Source organism: Hydra vulgaris, chromosome 04, assembly GCF_038396675.1.
Source record: "Hydra vulgaris chromosome 04, alternate assembly HydraT2T_AEP".
NCBI classification, from domain to species: Eukaryota; Metazoa; Cnidaria; class Hydrozoa; order Anthoathecata; family Hydridae; genus Hydra; species Hydra vulgaris.
Window position 1 is genome coordinate 10,587,860 of NC_088923.1, and position 24,442 is coordinate 10,612,301.

Genomic DNA, 24,442 nt, shown 5'->3' on the forward strand with positions numbered 1-24,442 from the left:
AACACACATCATTGTGTGTATACTGAATTGAGCATTATACAATTAAAATAATAGACATCTAAAATAAATTTATCATGGTATAACACAATTAGTATAAAATAAATTTGTCATGGTATAACACAATTAGTATAAAATAAATTTGTCATAGTATAACACAATTAGTATAAAATAAATTTGTCATAGTATAATAAAATTAGTATAAAATAAATTTGTCATGGTTATACAATTAGTATAAAATAAATTTGTCATAATATGACACAATTAGTATAAAATAAATTTGTCATAGTATAACACAATTAGTATAAAATAAATTTGTCATGGTTATACAATTAGTATAAAATAAATTCATCATGGTTACATCATTAGTATAAAATTAATTAAAATAATAGATATCTAAAATAAATTTATTATGGTTATACAATTAGTATAAAATAAATTTGTCAGGGTTACAGAAATAGTGTACATATAAAATAAAACAATGAGATTTTTTTAAAATCAGGCAGAGGGTATACCTGAGAAAGAAGCTACCTCAAAAGCAATATGGAAAGTTGGAGATCGTGTTCAAGTATATCGAAAAATTGATGGAATGTAAGTAACCTTTTCAGATTAAAATAAAAACATAATGCACGAAAAATTCTTCATGAAATCATTATTATCACTCCCCATTTTTACATCCTTCATGTTAAAGTTGGATAGTTTTCATTGCCTAAATCTCAGATGGTCTTGAGTCCTTTTTTAATATTTTTACTTTCCACTATAGTAATACAATAGAGGGTTCAATTTTCATTAAAATGTTTTAAATTTTTGCATAAAAATTTCAATAAATTTATGATGCTCCCCCTTTACTTGAAAGGTGTTTTCACCCATTCAAATTTATTTTTTGACCTTGAGTACTTTTGTAGTAATTGGTACATATTTTAATAAATCTTTAATTAAACACATGTGGTGTATATATATATATATATATATATATATATATATATATATATATATATATATATATATATATATATATATATATATATAATTGATGCTTAAATAATGACATTGTCACATTACATGCTTAAATAATACATTAGGATTAATAATATTTTTTTATCTGTTAGACCAGCATCAGTAATATTGCTAAAAAGTAATATTGGTTATTATTCATTGCTCATACATTTTCTAATCATTTTTTATCCATTCATTATTCTTGTATAATTTTTCTTATAAAGATATGATCTTTTAAAATGAAAAGAAAAAGTTTAAAAAAAAAATCCCAAATTTTTTAATAACAACATTAATTCAAGACTATAATAAAAAATGACATAAATTCAAGACATTAATCAAAATATCTGTTCATGTACATAGTAATATTAAATTTGCTTATATATTTTTGTCACTGATTTTTTTTTATTTCTAAATTGATCGTTTGGAAAGATATTTATATAAGGTAATAAATTTAGATTTAGTTTTTTTTTAAGTTAATTGCATTTAGTTATTTTTTGTAATTTTTTAATAAAATTTTAGTTTTTCCTTAAAATATTTTGCTTCCATTATATAAATTTTTAGGAAATTTAACCAAAATTTTCCCCAACCAAGTGTTTGCAAATGAAGTTTTTTTTTTTAAACATTTTTCATGAGTTTTCTTAGTTTTTATTTTAGGCTGAGTTGTGATAAAACTCGTTGAAACTCCGTAAGTAAAATCGTCAGAGTTTTTTTTTCAGGACAAATTATTTTAAAATCTTAACTCTTCCATTCCTTTTAAATTTCATTTTATTTTAAACTAAAAAGGTATAAAGTTTTATGGAATTTACTTCAATTATAATAACAGGCTAAATGAATTATGATAAATAAGTTATTTTCAGCAAAGCAGGCATTAGGACCACTGAACTTTGCGGTTGAAGATTTCATTGTTATTACAGTCCTGACAGAAATATAATTGTATTTTTAAGAACATATTTTAACATAGTTTAGGGTTTTTTAGAACTGGTGGTGTCTAAAAGCATGGCTTCAGAGAAATCTCCCATGATAAAGCTTATTATATTTTAATCAACATAAAAGGCAACATAATGGGTTGTATGTTGGAACTATTCTATTAGGTCAGTGTTCAATATTGAATTATTCTAATTATTCAATATTTACATAAATTATGTAACATTGACCATTGACCTAATAGAGATTTTTTTTAGGAAAATGTATTTTCATGTTTATAACAGTTTTAAAATATGATTCTTTTGACTGGTAATATTGTTTTACTAGGCTTCATACTGCAACTATTGATATGATTTCTGAGGATGGAGTTTCATGTACTGTAAAGTTTGACAACAGTGGATTGGTTGATTTAGTTAAAGTACTTCATCTTATTCAAACTTTAAAATTGTAAATCATGCAACATTGAAAGTTGGTTATAGAATAAATATTTGATATTTTATAAAAATTTAGGTATCATTGTTATCACGAATTGAAAAAGAAGATAAAAAAATTACAATAGGGACTAAGCCAGTAAATAAATTAACCAGGTAGGTCTTTAAATTATTAAATAAATTAACCAGGTAGGACCTTAAATATTACTTTGTTACTGTTTACTAATTTTTGATATTTTATATTGTTATTTTTGTTTATTAAGGGAAGAATTAGAAAAACGAAAAGAAATAAAAAAAAAAAAACTTATGAAAAAGAAGCAAAGAATGAAGGTTGAGCTTTTTATTTCCTTTTATTATTTTATGGTATAATATATTTTATTTTTCTTGTTCTATATAGTTTTAGTTATTTTATATACTTATTATTGTATTGTATATCAGCCCTCAGAATTAGGGTTGGCATTTACCAATGCTAACCTAATATTGTTTGAAGTTGGCTAAAAATTGCCAACCTTGTTTCTGTGCTTTATGATAAGACCTTTGTATCAACTTTTTTTTGCCAACCTGATGCAGACCAATCAAAAGATTGAGGTTGGCAAATTATTGCCAAAAATTTTTCTTAATTCCGAGGGTTAATATATTGTATTTACGTTCTTTATTTCTACTTTACCCATTATTATTTAATTTTACCATTTGTATTATATGAAAATTATTTTATTCACTTTACATGAAAATTATTTTATTCGTGTTCCATGAAATTTTTTAAAACAACTCATGGTTAATATATATAACAGATTGAAAATGATTTATAATTTTGTCAAAAAAGCAAACATTTTATAACATATTCAAACATTTATCAAAAATAGTTTAAATGCAGAAAACATAAAATTAGTAAATATTTTTTATATGATAGTCGATTAGAATTAGTAGATAACATAAAGAACATTGGTATTTATTATATGTAAAACAATTTATCAATTAATTTTGGACCTATTTAACTTAAGATTATTCATAATTAAAAATAAATTTGTAAAACAGTTTGTTAAAATTTATATGAGTATAAATTGTAAGTAAAAAATTCTGAATAACAAGTAGGAGCTGTACTAATAAATTATATTAATTATTAATATTTTATAGTGTGAAATTGTTAGTTGTTTGAATATTTTAAACCTAATACAGTGTTTTAAAATAATAAATGGCTTAGATATTATAAACTAGTGCAATAAAAAATTTTTTTTCTTTTCCAGATAAACAAAATAACTTCAACCTAGTTAAAAATCTAGAATAATGATAACTTCGAGAGTTTGGAGAGTTAACAAGGTCGTAACTTCAAGCTAGTTAGAGTTAGTTACAATAAACAGTATCATCAATTTTTTACAAGTTTGGTGAATAAATGGAATAAATACATTTTCAATGCATCATACATCTTAAAGTCATCTTTAAAACATCCTCAACTGTTTTACAGAACATTAAATAAATTTTTATAATCTAAAAAAATTTAAGCTACAAATCAAAAATGATTAGAAATGGTTTTAATTTTGTTCTTAATCAAGTAACTATGTTGGCTACTAAAACCAGAGAAAATAAGCTCTTGTTTGTTGTGGCAACTAATACTACTTCTAACACAAGCAAAAAATAACTGTTAATTAAAAACATATAAGAAAACTAAGGATAAATCAATTATAGTAAATAAAGAGTACATAAACTATGGATAAAAACATAAAAAAACACTAAAGAAAAGATGGTTGAAAAAAAACATTTTTTTAATCATTAATAATAATAATAGTAATTGCTGACTCAGACTGAATAAATTAAACGAAATACAATCAAATTCTATATATTTTATATTATTTTTTATTTTATTGTTTTCACATTAGAAACTTGTTACATAAGCTGAATAATTCTCAGTTGTTGTTTTGAAAATGAAAGTGTTCTCTTTAGACAGTTTTTTTTCAATGACAACCTAATGTGGCATCTCAAAACAAAACAAAATAAAAAATTAAAATATTAAGTTAATTTATCTAAAAGTTGAATCTAATTAAACATTAATTAATTCAAAGCTAAGTTATTTAATATAAATAAACTAAAAACAAATATCCGAGGATTAAGAGGTGGTGAATGGTTTAGCAATAGAGAGGTAGAAGATACATTTAAATGTTCACCACCACTTCAGGTATTAGGAAAGGTGAAATTGCTATCTCCATGTTCTGCTAAAACATTTGAATATTTTTTATAATGGAAAAGTCAAAAGAATTTGACTTAGTGAAGATATTGCAATTAAAACTATGAATGACTGTAGGTGGATGCTGAAATTGTGTACCATAATTAAGTTTCCGCATCAGATCTGCCAGACCATGAAGAAACTGAATTGGATATTGAAACAGAAACTGATGGGGAGACTAAAAGAGAATTGTTTATTAATTATTTGGAGGAAAAGATTGAATGTGAAGAAAATAACAAAAAAATTCTAAGAAACTTTAAATACTAATTAAGTTCTTGAAATATTCATTGTTTCAATATGAAGTTCTAAAAGAAACAAACATGAAATTCATGGATCTTTACATGACAAAAAACTCCTCAACAACTGCACAGTGTTTTGAAAAAAAGATTTTTGGATGTGTTTTTTTTATACAGCTTAAAAGATGTTAAAAAAAAAAAAATAAAACACTCAAGGAACTAAACATTTTAAATGACATTGACTTGGATTTGTTGAAATCACTGTCTGATTTATTGAAAGTCATTGCTGCTGATGCAGTTTGCTTGTAAAAATAAAATACAACATTTTTGGAGTGTGATATTGTTATGGAAGCATTAGTTAGCAAATTGAAAATTGTAGAAACTGACATCAGTTCTAAATATGTTGAGGCGTTAATCTCCAGATATGAAAGTCAAAAAAACATGTTAGTATCCGATTTTAAAAAATAAAAAAACCGTACATTTTTTAAAGCTTTTAAAAAAGTTATTCAGGTTTCTGCTGCAAAATTGTTTGATCAAATATTTTCAAAAAAAGAAAATTGTCTCCGACCAAAATTAGATGATCGCGCTAAAGGTAAACAAGGACAACCATCACAATCAGCATCCTTTTTTGCTAAAATTCACAAAGCTCTGAATCAAAATTAATCAACAGCTAAAAAGCCACAAAAAAATTAAAACCTTCACCGATCAGTTAAAAGAATGAAACAGCTGGTGTGAAATCTGTACAATTTTGAAATTTGAACTGTCCACAGAATTTGGATCCTTTATATATATATATATATATATATATATATATATATATATATATATATATATATATATATATATATATATATATATATATATATATATATATATATATATATATATATGTATATATATATATATGTATATATATATATATATATATATATATATATATATATATATATATATATATATATATATATATATATATATATATATATATATATATAGAGGCAATGAATAACATTCTGTAAATTTAATATATGTAAGAAATTAATTTTTAGAAGCATCTTTATGAGAGTTTGATCATTATCTTTTTGCACTTTTACAAGTTGAAAAAACACAATATACAGCATCAAGAATGCATATTACAACTTATGACTATATATAAGAATGCATATTACTACTTATAACTATATATAAGTGTGCATGTTACAACTTATAACTATATATAGGAATGTATATTACAACTTAAAACTATATTTAAGAGTGCCTTTTACAACTTATAACTATATAAGAGTGCATATTACAACTTATATCCATAACTGTGTAATAAGCATAATAATTATATTTAGGATTTTGAAGAAGCACGAGAAACTGGAAAACAAAAATGGCAGACATTCTTTAAAAAAGGAAACCTTAAAGTGAGTATTTAACACCATTAAAACACATATTTATTGTATATATTTAACAATAACATTTATTTATATAAAAAATAAGAAATCAATATAAAAGGACTGAGTCAGGTAAGGCATTTATGATACCTCGTCATCAAGTAAAAGTCAATTATTCAGCACCAGACCCTTCAATTTCAGGATACCTTTGAATATATCATCGCATATTTAATTGATATGGACTTTGAAATCTATCTAAAAATAACTTTGGTTACAAACTAGGGAGGTGGCTCAATAGTGTTATGTTCACTTGAGGAATACAGACTAAGTATGTATTCCTCAAGTGAAAACTATGTAAGTTAAAAACTTGAATAAACTCAAAAACAAAATGTTTAATCAAAGTTTAATTTAAAATTAATTTGTATTTAAAAATAAAGTAAAATCAACCAATATAAGCAAAATGAATAGCATAGCAAATGAAAAATAAAACATTTGCATTACTAATGGTGGTTTATTAAAGTTTAAACATCTTAAAAGTTAAAATACACTCTAAAAAACTTATAATTGTTCCTTCCTTCCTTGGATGTTCTATAAAATAATTCTCAAATTGTTGTTGGGATCCTTGACGAGCATGTACCTTTCACTTATAAAATATTATACATAACTAGAAAAGTTTTGTTATTTTTTGTGAAAAATGCAGGCATGATTCAAAATGATAATGTAAAGAAATCTTCCCTCAGTGTATTGGGATATAGGATTATGAGGGATATAAAATTTCTTTAAATTATCATTTTGAATCATGTCTGTGTTTTTCAAAAATACTATTTTAGTTATGTATGATAATTTTTTAGAGTTTCATTTTTTTTTATTAATAGTACCTAATTTTTTAGTAACATACAAACTTGTATTACCATATCTCATGTAAACTTAGCAATATACAAATATAATATAACTTGACAAATAATTTTTTGTGATAAAATGGTTGAAAGAGCTAACCTTCTATTTGTCAGACCTTCAGTCTTTGTGAAGACTGAATGAATTTTATAATTATTCATTAAACTCATATACCATGAAATCTGAAAAATTCTAAACACAGCTTATGGTGTGAACTTATCTTCGCCTTCAAATGTCAAGTAAAAATAACAATTAATATTTGGTCTAAAAGAAGGTTTTATATCAATCCTCTGTTTACAAACTGTAAATAACGCATCACTTCCAAATGTTTTGGAAAATTATAAAAGTAATGTCTGTTTTTGGAAAGACTTTTAATTATTTATTTAGTACATTTAAAAAATATCAATACAAAGTTTGGTACCCTTTACAAAATATAGTACTTTAAATATTGATTGTTTTAACAGAATCAGTATAAAAAAATGAAATAAAAAGAAATAGTGACACATTGGTAATTAATCACTATATTGTCCTTTTTCTCTTTTAGAGTGTGAAGAGATTCTATTGTATTCATGTTAAAAATTCAGTCAACTAATCAGAAATTGTATTTGTGAAGCTGAAAGCAGTTTTTTACTAAAACTGATAGTGGGAGAGGTACTTGACTTGGTTTTAAGATGGTTGCAAGATTTTTTTATCTTAGGTTTATAAGGTCTACATCCATCAGCTGAATTATCAGTGCAAAATGGTCTTTAATCGATATTGATTATTGATAATTTTCATTAATATTGGCTATTACAAATACTGTTATTTGAAATATTACGGACATTTTTCACATATGCTTTTGTTTGATACATTAGAAATGTCTTTTACAGATGCTATCATTTGATTTATTAAGAATGTTTTTCACAATTACTATTATTTGGTTCATTAAGAATGTCTTTCACAAATACTTTCATTTGATTTATTAAGAATGTTTTTCACAATTACTATTATTTGGTTCATTAAGAATGTCTTTCACAAATACTTTCATTTGATTTATTAAGAATGTTTTTCACAGGTACTATTGTTCAAATTGTTAGGAAGCACATATTTTAAGTTCAAATATCAGTTTTTCATCAAAAATGTTTTTATTATTTAGAATAAATATTGAGGTAATTACAGCATGTTGGGACAAAATGGTAAATTAATGCAATCAAAAGTCAAAATGTAAAATTATATATATATATATATATATATATATATATATATATATATTCATATTTATATTTATATATATATATATATATATATATATTATATATATATATATATATATATATATATATATATATATATATATATATATATATATATATATATATATATATATATATATATAACTGTTACAGATGTAATTCAATAGCTTAACTTTTAGAAACAGTCAATACTATAAAAATATATATACATGTATACACTAAGAAGATTTTCACTCATTGTGTTCATAAAATTATAAAGAAAATGTACATTTACAAAAATGAAGTTTTTTTATGGAATAGGTGAAAATCTTGATTGTTTTTGTTAACGTGACACTACACTTCTCACATTTAGAGCGTGAATATTCTGTTGGGTAAAAATAGCAACGTTTTTTTTTTCTTGCACATTCTGGAAAGTGGTCATAACCACCATAACAAGTATCACTTATGCACAAATGTATAGCTGCTGCATGACGTCTAATAGCTACTGGAGAAGGTGGGTCACTTTCTTCATTTAATGATAGTCTATCATGTTTTTTGCTAAAGAATTCAGGAACTTATAATAGTAAGTGCTGCTGATTGAAACTAACAGTTTAAAATCAAGGAGAGAGAGAACTTTTTTTTCTACTGCTCTGTCTATGTTACCCTGATATAAAAGCCAAGTATTTGTAAAGTCAAATCAAGCCAATAATCACTAGTCTGAGGTCTTTTTGATCTGATAAATAAAATGTTTGCTTATGCAAAATGTGAGTTTCTGAGTAAAAATTAGCCTAGAGTGGTAATTATAGCGTCAAATTTTTTTCAAAATTTTTTATTTCTCTGAAACAGTAAATTTAATTTGAGATAGAAAGATGATCTGATGCTGAGTGAGATTTTTTCTCAGGTTATAAATTAGTTAAGCAACGAATGTAATTTTAGATAAAAGTGAAATGAAAATATTTTTAGCATGGAACTAGTGGTTTTGTTGATTTTCATGACTTGTTAAATTTATGGAACATTTGAAGGAAAAGATATTTGTTTCGTTCTCCAACACTAGTTGTGGCTGATGATACAGATGTGGGTGTAATGCTTCTGTGGCTCTGATGATACAGATGTGGCTATAATGCTTCTGTGCCTCTGATGATACAGAAATGACTCTAATGTTTCTGTACCTCTCAAATAAGTGGCTATGCAATGATTTTTTTCAGGAACACTATAAGAAATAATGCAGAATAGAAAAAGCCAATAGAAGTTAAAAGTTGCAAAATATAAGGGTCATTTGCTTTTTATTCATATATGGAGTGGATGGATCTCCACCTCAGCAATACTTGGCATAAGAAAAGTTTTTAAATTCCATCAGGAAGTTAGAAAGTATGAGGAAGATATCTGACACTTTCATAGACTACTCAGTCAAAGCGTTCAAAGAAGTATAAAATGGACATCAAGAAGCATCATTATCCAAATTTAAAATTCTAAAAGTCTCAGCTTTCTCGATCTTTCGTTTTTTGCACATATAAAGTATTATGTAGCTCATGTAAGGTATTATAAGATTAGGTATATATACTACAAGATTTTAGCAAAATAAAAGTTTCAAAGCAATATTTAATTATTTGCCATTCTGAGACAACAGGGTACATCTTTCACCAGAAGTGTCTTTCCATTGCTTTTAAAGCTGCATTTGCAACTTGTGAATCATGTTTACAGTAATTCTTTTGAACATAGAAAGGTGCATTAAGTTTGCATATTGCTTCTAGTTTTTTGATCATGTTCTGGTCATGTCCTGTTAGGGAACTGAAAGCTAACATCTTTGTAGAATACGAAATTGATGGCATTCATCGACCATAATCCTGGTTTCATCCAATGCATTTTCTTTCAGATCTTTCACGGAGAAGTATCAATATCAGTTCAGCATATTCCTGATAATCAGCAGCAACAACAACAACAAGCTATTTAATTTCCATAAATCATTTTTACAATAGTTTTAATAATAATAATGATAACAATGAAAAAAAAAGAAAAGTAAAATAAATATTATAATGTTAGTTATAAGCATAATATTATTTATAACAATAAGTTAATGATTTATTAGGATGTTGTCACTCATACAGAAGTCTGATCAAAGAAGTGACACCAATTTTTAAATATAAGTATTAATTATATTTAATATAATAATAAATACAAAGACATTAAATCGTATAGAGCATACATTAAAAGTATTTTAGATTGTAGTTTTTTGAACTCATTCAAAACGCATACAAGGCTCCTGTTCCATTCACAGAGGCACTGATAGACAACCGTATACTTACCATACTTCTGGGTTTTATAAGATGGTACACATAAATTCCATTATATTTATTTATAATAGAGTAGAAATACACTAGTCTACTTTCTATGAACAAGCACAAGTTAGCATGTTCTTTTTTGTTAGAAAGTATTGTCTTCAGTGACTGTAAAAATTGTTTCGTATTTATTGTATTGGATAGTGTATGGATTTATTGTATTGGATAGTGTATGGGTTTATTGTATTGGATAGTGTATGGATTTATTGTATTGGATAGTGTATGGATTTGCAAACTTTTGTTTTTGAATTTCGTCCAAAAACAAGTTTCTGTATTAATATTAATGATATAAACACATATTATTGTAGTATTAATACTGGGCCATATCGAATCTCTGAATTCAATAAAGTTGGTGTTTTCAGGACCCGATGTTGCATCAAACAATTCTTTGTGAACAGAACTCTTTGATATATGTGATTTTGACCAGCCAGTATAAATAAATTTTTTGAACACTTTTTTTCAGTCGAATACTTTTATAAAAAAAAAGCTCCTTTTTTATACCCAGAGTTACTAAATGTCAAAAGCGATCTTATATTACCTGAAATGTGTAACTGAAATACTTCTTTCACGTTCACATGTGTGTAAAAAGTCAGTTATACAATCTCAGTTATACATTTTAGGTAAGATTTCACAATTCACGTAAGTTGAATTGTTCCTAATATTAAAAATTCTGCCCTTTTATTTGGAAAATCTCTCCTGTCAATATCTGTTTAAGTATCTGCAACAGTAGTAATATTTGACTGTTTTTTTTTTTTAAATAATTCCATAAATCTAACTCTGCATGTAGTGAAGTAAAATAACAGATAAGTAAAGATTTAAACATGAAAATCTGAACATAGTTTTCACTTGAATTCGTGTACAGTTAATTGAACTGCGACTAAACATTTTTTTATATTTTTATATAAAAAAAAACACTTTCTGGAAATCATTATCTTGCTCATTAATGATATATATATAAAAAGTTGTGTTTGAAATACTTACAATCTTAGAGATAATTATCCTGTTAAACCTGGGCATTGCACATACTAGGTCTCACCTCTAGGATATCAAGACTTGGCTAAATTCAGAGTAAAAGTGCACCATTCAGTGTGATATATATCAATTTAAAAACACTCTTGATAATAAATCAAAAGATTTATTATGAAGAGTTAAAGTGACGGCTGTAAAAAATCCATTTATTATTTTGTTTTAAAACTATACTTACAATAATAGAAAAATCTGTTATCAATTTAAAGAAAAAAGAGCATTTGGAAGCATTTTCACTGATGTATTACTTTTTGATTCATTTAATCTCATTTCTTCTATACCATGAAAGACATCTATGGCATATATATATCTTCATCTATAGCATGAAGGTATAAGATTTCAAAATAAACATTTAGACCTTCAGTTAACTTATTTTTAATGCCCGAATATTAAGTAAATGGGCTAGCCTTAGTTGCATTTAAAGCTAAAAAATTTGTTTCTATTTTAATTATATTTACATACACTGTAATATTATAATTACGTACACTGTAAAAACACTGATTTAGGACCCCCATCTCCTTGAACGCATCTGTATGCTTTCAACAACCACTCCCCCTTTGCGTACGTACGCATTCGCAATATTTATTACAAAATCACCCCGCATTAAATTTTCAAAAAAACAAAAAAACTTTTAGCTAATTCGACATTTCTGTTACATAAAATAATATTAATTTTTTAAATTCGTGAAATTCAACGATTTTGTTTTTAAAAAAAATCTAGTTTTACGAGAGATAATCAAACTGCGTTCTCAAGTCCTTTATACAGGGGGGGGGGGGGGAAATAAAAGAGTAGTTGGGAATTTTAGTCCAAATCTAATAAACCAGGGGGGGGGGATTTTTTTGTATTACAATATAAGTATTTTTTATAAAAAATTTCAGTTAATAAATCCAAAATAATATTTTTTACAAAACACGCATTAAACTATTTAAATCTACAGCTTGCGGTCAAACGCGCACTTTCTAACAACTTTTTTATAATAATTTCAATTGGATTTAATCACTGATCTCAAAATATAACTGGATAGCGGATTCTATTGTTTTTTCCGAAAAAAGTTGAAGCCAAAATCGGCCTCCCAAGATGGCGGCGATTTTGGTAGATTTACCTAGCGGTGAAGCCGATATACATTTTATATGGCTTTATCAAACTGCGAAAGAAAATAATTAAATGAGCTAATAAATTTGTTAAAAATAAAAGAAAACAAATGAATTTTATAAATGTTAGAGAAAAATAAAAAATTATTTTTTTGAATAATTGAATTTATTATTAAATGGCATTTACAAATTTTGTTAAGTCTTATGTATAATTTATGTACCTTTTAGTTCTTAGTTACCCAATGCTGTATGCTAGAAGGTTAATAACATAACAGCATGGTAAGCGGCAATCATTTCTACCTACAATTTTATATTCTCTATTTTTTGTAGCAAGATCCCATTTTGTACAAATGCTGCATTAATTGTTAACTGAGTGCTGTCAGTATACAAAAACTCAGGGGTTCCTTCTAAAATTATATTATACTTAAATTCTATTATTGCATAGACTATTTGAATAAAATATTCTAAAGTGTCACTTGTAGGGTAGGGTGGGGCAAGATGCCCCCCTTAACAAACTTTGGCGTATATAACATATACTTTTACATTTTCTAGTAATTTTTCTTTTTAATATCAAAGTTTACTTATAAGAGAAGATATTGGTAAGATAAAATAACTACTTTATTACTGGTGATAAACTTTAAAATTAAAAAAACTAATAATTGCGCAAGGAGACATCTTGCCCCAGCCGTGGGGCAAGATGCTCCAAAGAGTGCATCTTGCCCCAAACCTTTAAAACAGTGGTTAAAAATAACTATCAGTTAAAATAAAAGCTATTAATAGTTCTTTATAAAAACTCTTTACATTTTATTAAAATAACTGAAATATAAACACTGCAATTATTCTATGCAATTGTCTTGAAGATAAATAACTTTTTTTAATTTATATCACTAACATAAATGTTCAAATAACATATACATGATTATGATTCACAGTAGTAGCATAAGTCTGAATCATCTGGACAACATGAAAAGTGGTACCAAGGTGTACATTTACTACATTGTGTCCAATCATCAAATGGTGGCACATTGTATGGACAAGTGCATATGGTGCATAGAGTTGTATCAGTGATAAAACTTTTAGAGGCAGAAACCATATCTTTCTTCCTTTTCATTAGTTTCTTTATGCCATTAGGTCTTTCTGCTTTCTGCTTTTCAGGCTTTTTCACCTTTTTTGTCTTCAAACTTATTGATTTCATTTTTTGCTTGATCACCTTATTAAGTGCAGCTTTTTCTTTACGCAATATGACTGCTTGTTGCTTTTTTTTACATTGTTTTCATGCTCTTCTAGTCGCTTCTTGAAAGGTGAAGAAGTAAGGTTTTCAGCTGACTCTGTCTTTCTCTTTCGTTGTCTTAAAACAGGAATTTTAAGACGCGGAGAAATCTTTTCCAAAATATTTAAGGGAGAATTAAGGGCAAGATACTCATCAACAATTGGCAAAACTGCATCATCAACAGCCTTCAATTTTGCAGCAGTTGTTGTGCTCATGACATTTGCCAACTGTATAGGTGCAACAAGAGGCAAATTAGGCAATTCACTAGATTGCTGACAGATTTTCAATGGCTCAGCTTCATTAGTGAGCAAAGCTGCTTCAAAGGCTTCATCATTAAAAATAAGGTCATTTATTGGGTATAAACCAGAGCATCTAAAACCATTGATTGCTTTGTCAATGTTTGCAGTAAAGTTGTAGGCAGTTGCAAAAATACCTGCCATGTCAAAAAATGAAATTCTATGCCCCTGAAGTGATAACATCCAGTTGCTTGCTGCTGTATTGTAGCCAACTTTCAATGGTTTAAAAAATGTATGATCTAAAGGTTGCATCTTGTGTGTACAATGAGCTTGAAGGGTTATGAGATGGATCCCATTGTCATGACAAAAGTTAATGGCCTCAAGTGTTTTGTGACTGTGATGATCATCAAGTACAATTAATTGCTCATTAGTTTTAGATGCATGAGTCACAGCAACAAAATGTGTTAACCATTCAATGAATAAAGATGAATCAGTCCATCCACTAGAGCTAACTCTAATAATTGAGCCTGAAGGTGCACAAACAGCCAGCCTATCAGTCATTCGATTATGGGGAAATATAAATAAGGGTGGGACATAAGTGCCAGTTGCACTCATTGCACACACAACTGTCACAGTAGCACCTCTTTCTCCACTAGTTATTTTCGAAACTTGTCCTTTGCCTTTCGTTGCAATTATTTTTCCTGGCTTATGGACATTTGTGATTCCAGTTTCATCCATATTCCAGAGCTGTTTGGCTGAAAACTTATGTTCCTCAAATAATGACTTGTATACTGAAAAAAACTGATTTACTTTTGGTTTATTGAAGCAATGGCTCTGCTTATACTGGTGGCTTGTGGAGTTCGAATAGAAAGTTGTGGATTGCGAGACATGAATCCTCGCAGCCAATCCACTGCTGCCATTTTCGACTCTTTATTAAAAGGATTATCGATTCCCATTTGTTTAGCAAAATCATATGCTAGGCAACGCACATCTATTGTTGTCAAGCCAAATAATGCTGTTTCCATAATCTGAACTTGTGTAACAATCTTTAATTAAAATTCTTTACTAAAAACAGGAAATTTTCCACCCAGAGACAAACCACCAGCTACTTTTACTTTTCCATCTCGATGACGTTGTAATGTTTTTTTATTAATACTAAATTCTGATGCAACATTCTTTAGACTGCAGCCCATCTTTATTACATCTAATGCTGACTTTATTCTATCATTTGTTGCACCTCTTTGTGTTTTTCGTACATAATTTCTCTCCATTATTTGTAATATTTAAATATATATCTGAAGAAATATTAAAACCTTAAATTTTTAATTATATAAACATACAAACACATACACAGTATTATATAATTATTCAATACATTATTTTTTTATAAATTACATAACACCTATAAATTAACTCTCTTTGAGTTAAATAAGAACTTACTAAAGTTACATGTACATACAAAATTACTCAAGATTATTAACAATAACACGATGTTGCAATTATTAATATGATATTGCATGCTAAACACAGCTCTTTTTAGTAAAAATTGTATTATGCGCATGTAACAATATATGAAGTTGTATTAATACAACTTCATTCAGCTGAATGCGATGCTTATTTGTAAAAGTTTTACAAATATGTTTGAATTGCAAAAATAGCATGTGATACAGCTTCATTTTACTTAGCATATACATTATAACATTTACTTAATATATAAAATTATTTTAAAAAGCTATTTATAAATATGTATAATAGTTATCAACATATAAACCAACATATAAACATTTTCAATAACTAAATTAGAAGACGTTTTTATGTTCTAAACACACTTTAAAAATGGTAGAAATTCCGTAAAACCACGACGCAAGAAGCCCTTTGAGGGCATCTTACCCCACGTAATTGAGGACATCTTGCCTCATCTGTAGTGAGTGCAAGTTTAATACAAATAAAATTAATTTTAATGCTAAGTTATAAAATTTCTTGACAATATATTATTGTGGGATAAATTATCTATAAAACAACACATTTCTTACCTTAATCGCATAAGTATTGCCAATCCAATAAACATTCAAAATTAGAAGCAACTTACTAACAAAATACTCCAAAAAGTAATAAACCGATTTAAACCTCACCTACCAGCAATATTAAAAACATTTTTTATTCCACGATTTTGTTTTAACTTTATGAATAGTATTATAGAGGGATAAAACATTACCGTTCTATGATACTCTCACATAAGCAAAAAGACTTCTTGCCCCAAGAATCATCTTGCCCCACCCTACCCTACTGATAAAAAAAAACCAGGTCTGAATTATAGTTACTTATAACAACTTTTAAAACAAATTAAAAGTAAATAATAGTGTTTTATAGTTTGAAGGATAATCACTCAATACAATTATTTTTGGAGTTGATTCGCATAATATATTGATTATATGATATATTAAATTCAAGAAAACGATTTGCAAAAGGATACATATCATATCATTAGTCTTAAAGAGATTGCTAGTACACAAATGATCTTGTATAATCAAAAAACTGGTTTCATTGGATATTTGGCAGCAATTAAATCTGTTCAAGGTATATTTCTCGACTGGGTTGAAAAAGAAGGTTCACCATTAAATTATTTATTGACATCTAAACACAGTCAAAACCATTTAGAGCTCTTTTTTGGTGCTGTGAGATCTGCAGAAATGTTTAACAGCAATATCAATTGCCAACAATTCACAGCCACATATAAATGACTTTTGATGCAAAGTAGCGTTCAATGTTCAAATGAAAACTGAGTACAGAGATAAAACTCATATATAATATGTTTTAGACGATTCTTTTGCTGACTCCAGTACTAAAATATCTTTGACTGAAATTGAATTAATAAGAAAATATGGTTTGTTGGAGAGAGAACCAACTGTTAGTGATCACGATAATGCAGATATTCCAAACTGCAACAATCTACTTAAATACAAAAAAGCTTTGATCTCATATATTGCTAGATACGTAGCTAAAATGACTTCAAAAAATTAATTGGTTGCTTTAATAGATAGCCACTTTCCAAATGAAATAGGAATTCAAATTGCAATTGCAAGTGCTCTTTTGAGATCAGCCGATTTTTCGAAAATATTAATTGAACTAGCTCTTCATGTTTGACTCAGCTATAATTGATAACAATTTATTTTCCTTGGTTCAGCTCATTTGGCAGTTTGGCTGCCAAATTAACTAGAAAAACAAATATATATATATGTATATATATATATATGTATATATATATATATATATATATATATATATATATATATATATATATATATATATATATATATACATATATATATATATATATATATATATATATATATATATATATATATATATATATATATATATATATATAAAGTTCCAAATAAAATAAAGCACAAATAACTATATATATATAAAAATTCTAGAAGGAACCCCTGATTTGTGTGTACTCACAGAGCTCAGCTAATAGTTCATGCAGCATTTATAAATTTGTGATATCTATTTGAAAAACTAATTTCATAATAGTTTATTTTAAAAAGATATTCAGCTGCCTACCATGCAGTTGTGTTATTAACCTTCTAGCACACAGCATTGGGTAGTTAAGAACTAAAAGGTGCATAAATTGTATTATAAACAATGTTAAACAAATAATTTATAGTAAAACTAAGATTAAAAGAAAGTTAATAAATGAAAAATAAACAAAATATGAATAAAATTATTTCAGTTTTTCAAACTTAAGATAATTATTTGAAAGTTGTTTGGAAATTATTAACTTGGATAACTACTACTTTCTCATTTGTTCTTTACAAATGTTAAATAAACTAATTTTAATTAAAAAAAACTGAAATTTTTTATCTTATTTAATAACATTTATTTTTCTTTAAAAAAGCAAGATATTATATAAACATTTTGTTAAGAGTACATTTTGTTTAACATTACATAAGTTAGAAATTTACGTAAATATGTAATATTGCGTTTCTTTCAAAAATTATTGTTATGTAAAATCGAAAATTATATTTATATTTGCGGCTTGTACATTTAAATATATATATATATATATATATATATATATATATATATATATATATATATATATATATATATATATATATATATAAATGATATAAAAGTTCGTAACAAAAATTTCTTCATTTGTAAAAAACCAAAATCTTGGGAGGTCAAAACTGGTTTTAAAAAATTTGCCGTATACGCTATCCATTTATATTTTGAGATCAGTGGATTTAATATGTTAATATGAGTTTTATACTTTGGTGAGAAATAAATTAAAAGCTCGTTTTCGATTAATCAAGATTGGTCGGTGATTTTTAAAGCCTGTTTACACTGAAAAATTTTGTTTTTATCAGTGACTGAAATAATTTTTTAAGGCCAATTTTCACTGATTTTTTTTTTTTTATCAAGTAAAAATTAAAAACAAAGGGGGGTGGGGGGAATTTTCCAAAAATTAATTACCCCCCCCCCCCCCTCCCCTCCTCCTTCCTTTACTAGGGACTAGGGAGTACATACTTCCTATCTTCAACACACACACACACACTCTCCTTGTACGCACTCGTACTTTTTTGAGCAGCCTCCTTCCTATACCTGTGCACGTACTTTATGGAAAACCACTAACTTTAAAGTACGGACAATAGATAAAAAAATGAGTTTATGTTTAAATAGTTTTTTAGTTCCACACTTGAATCGTGGATTCTATTTTAATACATAGCTTCAGCCCTCGGAATTTTTGCCGACCTCAAAGTGTTTGAGGTCGGCAAAAAATTGCCGACCTCATTTCAATGTTTTATGGTAAGACCTTTGTATCAATTTTTTTATTGCCGACCTCATATTTCCTAATTCCGAGGGTTATAACATACGTGAAAGTGCGTCATATACTTAAGGAAAATTTTTAAAAGAAGCAGATGCTGATTCGTCGTGTGATATCAAAAAGAGTTTCAAAGTGTGAAGTAAAAAATTATGGTGCAATATTTTTAAGTGTAAAATTATGATGCAACGTTTTAAAGTGTAAAATTATGATGCGATATTTAAATTTTTTTTATTTTATATTTTTATCTGTAACATTTTATTTTTTCCTTATACAAACTTGTTTTAACTTGAACTTTCAAACCATTTAAAATGAAATCTTTTTCTTATTTTTTTAATATTTCATTGTGTAGATATATGAGTTAACATTCGTTAAATTTTAATAATTTTGATTTGTTTATGTAGATTGTTATAATGATAAAGGGTTTATTTATTGCATAATCGATTTAAAGCTCTTTCTCCTTTTATAAATCTATGATATAACTTTCTATCCGCTAAACGTCGGAAAATTTTTTATTATGAAAAAAAACATTTTTTTTTATAGACTGGTTGTTTTTCTTATTTATTGGAATAATGTATTGGATTTTCTAAATGATCCAATGATTGAGTTTAAATAATTCGTCAAATGATATAAATAAAAAGTTCTTAAAATAAGAAGGGCTGAGAAGTAAAAGTACTTAATTCAAAAAATAAATGTTTTGAGAAAATCTACTTGGATCAGATTTATAAAACTTTAAAATTAGGCTTTGAAATGGCTGATCAAAGTAGATTTTTTCAAAAAATTAACTTTGCGACCTATTCCTAAGTACCTATTCATCTCAGCTATTCATATACTAGTATAAAAACGTTCAAAATTAATACTTTATTTCTGTATTCAGGGAAAAAACAAAGTACGCGGTTTAAACAAGAAAAGTATTTTTGCATCTGCTGTGGACGGAAAAGGAAAGGTAGGTAATATAAGAAATAAAGACGAAGGAATGTCGTGGAGAGTTTTATCTTCTTTTTTTGTTGCTTTGTATAGATTGGCATTGGAACATGCGGTACCTCTGGAAAAGGAATGACTTCATTTACGCCTGCATCTCAATATATGTACAAAAAGTAGAACTCGTGCACATTTTGTAAGTTCTCGGAATTCTTATAAACGAATTAATTTTGGGGTACCAGACAATTCCGAATTTATCCGAAAATCCGCAATAATACATTCTGCATTTTACTCGGAAAAAACCACTTCGGTTTCAAAGAACTTTCCTTTTAAATATTACTTTAAAAGAAGGAACGTTATTAGCTTTCTCATTTCCATCGAACTGTATATTAGTGATTTTTATATAAAATTTAACCTATTTGAAGTCGTAATTATTTTATTTTACCAGACAAAATTTATTTAATTGGTAATATTAAATTTTCTTTTGGTTGGGTAAAATTTAGTATTGTCTAAAATTTGTAAAAAATATTTAAATTACAATTTTAAAAGATCAGTCTACTTGGAGAAGAAATATTTGATGAATCGTTTCGTAAAGCAAACCATATAAATCTATATTTTTCTCTTTTTTTAAGCTTGCTGTGCCTAAGTCGGTTACTACGTTATCTAATGGGTGGCAAAATGTTATCTTTATCTCGAATAGACCAATTAGATAAATTAATTTGATCGCTCATTGTCTTTAAAACATCTTTTTTAGTCACTTTGTCACTAGGGAGACAGCAGTCTACTGTATTAGAATTTAAAAAACTGAAATTTCTGAATTCATCAATTGATTGAAGGCTTTGAGTATGTCTAATAATACTATTACTTCTAAAAATGTTGCTTTCGTCATTTTCTGCTGATACATTACCATGACGATAGATAAGGTTTCGTCTTTGTACAGTATAATACGTCTTATACTCGTCTTTGGTACGAAGATTTAAAACATGCAACTTTTCACTTTCGGCTGAGTAAGCATTTAAATGGCTAGGCGACGATACGGTATTATATTTTAAACGGCAAGAAGTCGATACGGCGTTATATCCGACCTTAAACGTTACAGATTTAATAATTTAATACATTAGAAATAAGTAATTCTTGATTTAAATAAGACAATTTGTCAGCATTAACAACGGTTGTTCCTAATGTAACTAACCCTCGTTTGAATTTCGTCAAATATTAAACCGTCGTTTGAATTTCGTCAGATATTAAACCGTCGTTTGAATTTCGTCAAATAATAAACCGTCATTTGAATTTCGTCAAATACAATGTTATATCGTTATATCAAAATCCTAATGCGTCATAAAAATCGTTATGTAATAATTAAATATTTATGTTCAGTTAAAAATATAATCGCCTTATTTTCATAAATCATGTCGTCTTAGTTTCTCAATTTCGGATAATTGTCTTTGTTTCTGTACTGAAACGATTTAAGCAAGTGTTGAAATGTCATTGTAAAGCATAACGTTTTTCGTGATGAATGCATGCCTAGTATAATTTTTTTTTTATAAGTTTACAGATATACGTACATCTGACAACCAACTGTGCTGAAGTGCTTCGTCAGGATTCATGCGCTTCGAAGGATCCCATCTAAACAAAAATATCGTCTGTAAGATATTACTTGATATTTATAAAAATTTTCAAAATAGAATACAAATTTTATATTAAATTAATTCATATTCATTAAATTCAAATTGCACAATAAATTTTGGAATTTGCACTAATCAACAGCAACAAAAAATCCATAAAAACACTCACTCAAAACAACGCTGAATAAAATCTATAAAAAGAGGATCATTGGATTTTAACGACGAATTTAAATCTTTCGTTGAAGGCCATCTTTTTTTTCCTTTAGAGTTTGTAAAAGCACGAGGATTACCTTTCGAATCTAAATAATCAGAAAAAAAATATGGGGTTAGCAAAAAATATAGGGTTAACAAAAAAATATGGGGTTAACAGATGTGAAGAAGTAAAAATTGTTTTAATGTTTTTAATGCAAATTATTGATCACTATTGATATAAATCGACTTCTATTGTTATAAAAAAAAATGCATATTTAATGAACTTTATTATCTTCAAAAAATTACTGTTTATTAAAAAAACTTTATTACTATACTGCTCCAATAGTTTTATCAAGAAATAAATAAAGAAAATACCGAAAAAAAATCTTCTTCTCTGAGAGTTTTCAACTAAAGTTATTGGGGGCGATCCAAATATCTGAAAAAAATTAATTGGTCGTTTAAAATAAACAATATAGCGAAACAAAATTCACAAATAAAATAAAATACGTTTATAAGGCGGAACTTTAGAATTGTGGGACGACGCATATTAACCAAAATGCAATGTAATCACACGATGATTCAACTTTTACCTCCATAATGCAAGCCATCTGCTCGATCTCATTCTCACCTGGAAATATCGGTAAACCAGTGTGTAATTCAGCAAGTATACAACCAAGAGACCACATGTCAATAGCGGTAGAATACGAAATACCTAAAATTTGTTTTTATTTATGCTTTTTTTGAATTTAAATTAGAAATAAAAAATCTTTTAAAAACACTATTATCTCACCCAATATAACTTCTGGAGAGCGATAAAATCTACTTTGAATATAACTGTAAACTAAACAACACTTTAAATATTAATTATATTTTGCGTTGCGCACGTTAAAAAATTTTAAATAGTTTTTAACATAACCAAATGATCAACATATTTATTATTAGGTTAACTAACCAGGGTACTAAAAAAATATATTTACTTATTTTTATAGGTGAAATATAAAATCTAACTTAAAAATTCATATCATAACATTAGGTTACATGAAGCAGCGTGATACCTTTCTGATGTTCCAAGCAGCTTGAACCGAAATCGATCACCTTGACCGATGTCGATCCATGCTTTTCAAGCAGAATGTTTTCAGGTTTTAAATCACAGTGGATGATATGATTGTAATAAAGCAAACGAAGGCAAAGCAGTATAGAAACAGCAAATCTAAAAAAAGAAGAATTTTTCATAGGAAAAACTTAACTTGATAGGAGTAATTTAACGCAATAAATCGTAATGTAAATATAAAAATGAAACGTCGGTTAACACTTTCCAATAAAAATGCTGTTGGGAAATTAAAAAATAGATAAAGTTTCAAAATAAAAAATCGACAGAAAATTTATTTTTTGATTGTTAAAAAAAAATTTTTTTCTTCCAATTATAATTCAAAATCAATCATCAAATGACAAAAAATTTACTAATTTGAAAGTTTTCTTTTTTTTACATTATTTGATTTTAAACGGGAAAATTACGACAAGAGGTAATAAAGAGACGAGAGGTCTTCGTTTTGAGATACAATATTAAAAAAAAAGATAACGTATCGGTGAATATATAATAAACAATGTTTAACGTACTTTCGCACCAAATCTAGGCTGAATCCTTGAAAATTATTTTTCTTTAATAACTCGTAAAGGTTTATCCTATAAATTTGAAATAAATTTTTTTTTTTAATTTTAAAGTCTTAAAACAAAGAAAATAAGATTTCAAAATGTTTTTACCCAAGCAGTTCAAAAGAAATGCACAAATGATTTCTAAATAAAAACAAACAAAAGCATATATTAAATCATTGCTGGGTGTAACGCAATAAGATATTGTTATAGCATTTTTATAGTCTATACTATATTTTAACGTTTAAAAAAAAAAAAAATAATAAGATTAGCGTTGTGATTTTTGCTAAATTTTTTGCTAAAAAAAAAAAAATAAAGATTAACGTTTTTAGCTAAATTTTCAACTTTTTGCATATTTTATTTAAATTGAAAAATGAAAGAAATTTATTATTTCAATTTTTTATTAAGGGGTGTCTTTAATTTTAATAATTAACTCCTTCCTTTCCACGATCTGAAAAAATATCTAGACCCTTCCCTTCCACGATCTGAAATCTTGAACATCAAACAAGACTTTAGAATCACTGAGAGTGGTTTATTATACATTACAATATTGAAAAGTAGTGGCTCAAATTAAAATATAGATTACTTCGAAAAGAAAAAAAAATTTAATTTTTGTTTTAGGTGCCCCAAGAAGGCCTTACGGTCTTGTCAAAGAACACCGTAAAAGAGCATTTAAATAGGAAGTTTACGCCTCTTTTCTTACCGATGGCGCAAAATATGTACAGAGCTCCATCGAACCCTGGATCCCTTTTCTTATAAACCAAGGGCTCTAATCACCGGGACACGACCGCACAACTATTTATTTAAGACTTGCTAGTCATTGCGCTATCAAGAAGTGCTTAAGAAAAAAAGTAAATATTATAAAATGAAATATAACGTGCCTGAAGTAAAAGTAATCTTTCATATGAATAATATTATAAAGCATGTCAGGATCCTATAAGAAAAAAAAAATTAAACAATGTCGAAAACAATATT

At 26.8% G+C, this 24,442-nt stretch overlaps 1 protein-coding gene and 1 long non-coding RNA gene across 4 annotated transcripts in view; one reads left to right on the forward strand and one right to left on the reverse strand.

The window, feature by feature from the left end:
* LOC100210084 (survival of motor neuron-related-splicing factor 30) overlaps nucleotides 1-20,418 on the forward strand; it is a 34,897-nt gene extending 14,479 nt beyond the window's left edge. Inside the window, exons 4-10 of the long non-coding RNA XR_010638023.1 lie at nucleotides 500-588; nucleotides 2,245-2,335; nucleotides 2,428-2,504; nucleotides 2,612-2,678; nucleotides 6,143-6,211; nucleotides 19,957-20,025; nucleotides 20,100-20,418. This is a non-coding gene — a long non-coding RNA (survival of motor neuron-related-splicing factor 30). The remainder of the gene's footprint in view (nucleotides 1-499; nucleotides 589-2,244; nucleotides 2,336-2,427; nucleotides 2,505-2,611; nucleotides 2,679-6,142; nucleotides 6,212-19,956; nucleotides 20,026-20,099) is intronic.
* A 59-nt stretch (nucleotides 20,419-20,477) lies between these two features.
* The window catches only part of LOC100211421 (dual specificity tyrosine-phosphorylation-regulated kinase 4), a 28,876-nt gene continuing 24,911 nt past the window's right edge, over nucleotides 20,478-24,442 (reverse strand). For all 3 annotated transcript variants that reach the window (XM_065795417.1, XM_065795416.1, XM_065795418.1), the window contains 10 exons: nucleotides 24,349-24,401; nucleotides 23,579-23,611; nucleotides 23,435-23,500; nucleotides 22,873-23,027; nucleotides 22,608-22,658; nucleotides 22,408-22,529; nucleotides 22,193-22,253; nucleotides 21,795-21,924; nucleotides 21,566-21,626; nucleotides 20,478-21,085 (listed from right to left, as the gene is read on the reverse strand). In XM_065795417.1, the coding sequence (XP_065651489.1) occupies nucleotides 20,660-21,085; nucleotides 21,566-21,626; nucleotides 21,795-21,924; nucleotides 22,193-22,253; nucleotides 22,408-22,529; nucleotides 22,608-22,658; nucleotides 22,873-23,027; nucleotides 23,435-23,500; nucleotides 23,579-23,611; nucleotides 24,349-24,401 (1,158 nt within the window). In that variant the 3' untranslated portion in view covers nucleotides 20,478-20,659. The remainder of the gene's footprint in view (nucleotides 21,086-21,565; nucleotides 21,627-21,794; nucleotides 21,925-22,192; nucleotides 22,254-22,407; nucleotides 22,530-22,607; nucleotides 22,659-22,872; nucleotides 23,028-23,434; nucleotides 23,501-23,578; nucleotides 23,612-24,348; nucleotides 24,402-24,442) is intronic.